Source organism: Nanorana parkeri, unplaced genomic scaffold (assembly GCF_000935625.1).
Source record: "Nanorana parkeri isolate BGI_ZX_2015 unplaced genomic scaffold, ASM93562v1 scaffold771, whole genome shotgun sequence".
In the NCBI taxonomy this organism is placed as follows: domain Eukaryota; kingdom Metazoa; phylum Chordata; class Amphibia; order Anura; family Dicroglossidae; genus Nanorana; species Nanorana parkeri.
The window spans coordinates 84,414-86,118 of record NW_017307039.1 but is presented as its reverse complement, the minus strand read 5'-3'; the positions used below and the strand labels follow the sequence as shown (position 1 = coordinate 86,118).

The 1,705-nt window shown below is 37.6% G+C and overlaps 1 protein-coding gene across 1 annotated transcript in view; it reads right to left on the bottom strand.

Annotated features, from left to right (window-relative positions):
* Positions 1–463: 463 nt before the first annotated feature.
* Positions 464–1,705, bottom strand: part of ZCCHC2 (zinc finger CCHC-type containing 2) — a 49,705-nt gene continuing 48,463 nt past the window's right edge. The window contains exon 14 of the mRNA XM_018564676.1: positions 464–1,632. Within this exon, the coding sequence (XP_018420178.1) occupies positions 1,568–1,632 (65 nt within the window). The 3' untranslated portion in view covers positions 464–1,567. The remainder of the gene's footprint in view (positions 1,633–1,705) is intronic.

Sequence of the window (1,705 nt, the reverse complement as noted above, 5' to 3'; positions counted from 1 at the left end):
GAAGGCTGCCATTACTGACCTCTCTATTTGAAAATGCTAGTAGCCTGGTCTTCACATGGATTCAATACTTTACAGTAACAGATATGCGGATCAGGAGTTTTAACTCCTCTCCTGCATGGTTGTTCGGGGACATTCATTTAGAAAAACACATGGAAAACGACTGTCAGGCAACTAGCATTTTGAGAAGGCAGCTCTTAATTTTCTCTCGCTACAAATTTCCTTTTATCTGACCATTGCTTCAGCAGTGGAATGGGCATACATGGGCAAACACTATACTCTATCAGAAAAGTGTGCGTTTCTCTAAAATGAGGCATTCAGCTTTCGTAGTATAGATTACTTATGTGATAGGGCAGGGTGTTTTCCCACACATACTGACACAGCAATTTTCAGATTAACATGGGCATGCATGTAGCGGTTTTCAGTTTAGACAACTGACGCATGCAAAAAAAATACCACCTTGAACCACCCCTAAAGAACACAAAAAATATTAAGATTTTCACATTATGAGATATTCTCAGTGGTAGATTTGAAAAACAGAACAATTAAATAGTAACTCTGCTACTCTTGCCAATTAGCAAGAATAGTCCTCAAAATAAACGACTGAAACTTCTCATACTTAAATACTGTAATACGTCTTGAGCGTTAAATAAATTAGGTTTGGATAGGTCTTGCAGAAGCACCGTTGTGTTCTGCCACGTGGAGAATCCACAAACTGACTGCATAGACAGAACACTTCTGTCTCAATTCAACAGCAGTCAGTTAAGCTTAAAGAAAACCTTTAACGTAAGTTATTTTGTTTTCTAGAAACTAAAAAATACTTCTCAATCAAACTTCAAACTGTTGCAGTTAACATAACAGCAGATGCAAAGAGGGCTCTCTGCATCAACAGGATAACGTGTTATAAGATGTCTTCCAAGCCGCCATCTGAAACGAAAGATTCAGATATTTCACTAGCTGTTTGGACTTGGAGGTTTTAGCGCTTACTTTTTATAGGCATGGTTTTACCTAAGAAATACATAAAACTCAGAAGGGTGAAGAATGGCATCTTCAATACACTTTTAAAATTAAAAACTTTTTTTTTTCTTTCTTCCTGTTACACACCAAAATTCTGCTGTGATTTTTAAATGTACAGCTGAGAGCTTTACATAATCATACAACGTGCACTGGACAGAAGATGCACTACAGAGTCAAAGATCAGTCACAGGATTAAACAAGGGAGTTGTCAATGAAACATTGGGGACATAGATTTTAGCACAACATTAGGGTTCTTCTTCATCTCTGTTCATCCACCACACTGTAGGTCCAACCATCCTAGGCATGTTATTTTGCCACTGTTCTTCATGTAAGGCTGTGGCCTGTTTACACAGGGATGCTATGTAAACATTTCTTTCAGTTCAAGGTACACAATTTCATGGCACAGAAATGGGCTTCTTGTCATCTTGAAGAGGCAAAAAACTTTAGCTCCTAAACCCATCATGAAAAGGAAAGTGAAACTTCCATATGGTAACTTTACAAGTAGATTCAACGTACATGTTTTTTTTTGTTTTGTTTTTTTTGTGGACTGGTGTCAGTCAGCAGAATCCAAAGAATCAGGGGGATTAGGGAGAGGTGCATATCTCAGCCTGAAAGTGCCTAAAACAGGAAAGAGAACTTCTGAGTCAATGTTTACAAACTAGAAAAAGTTCAACAAAAATATTTTTTTTGG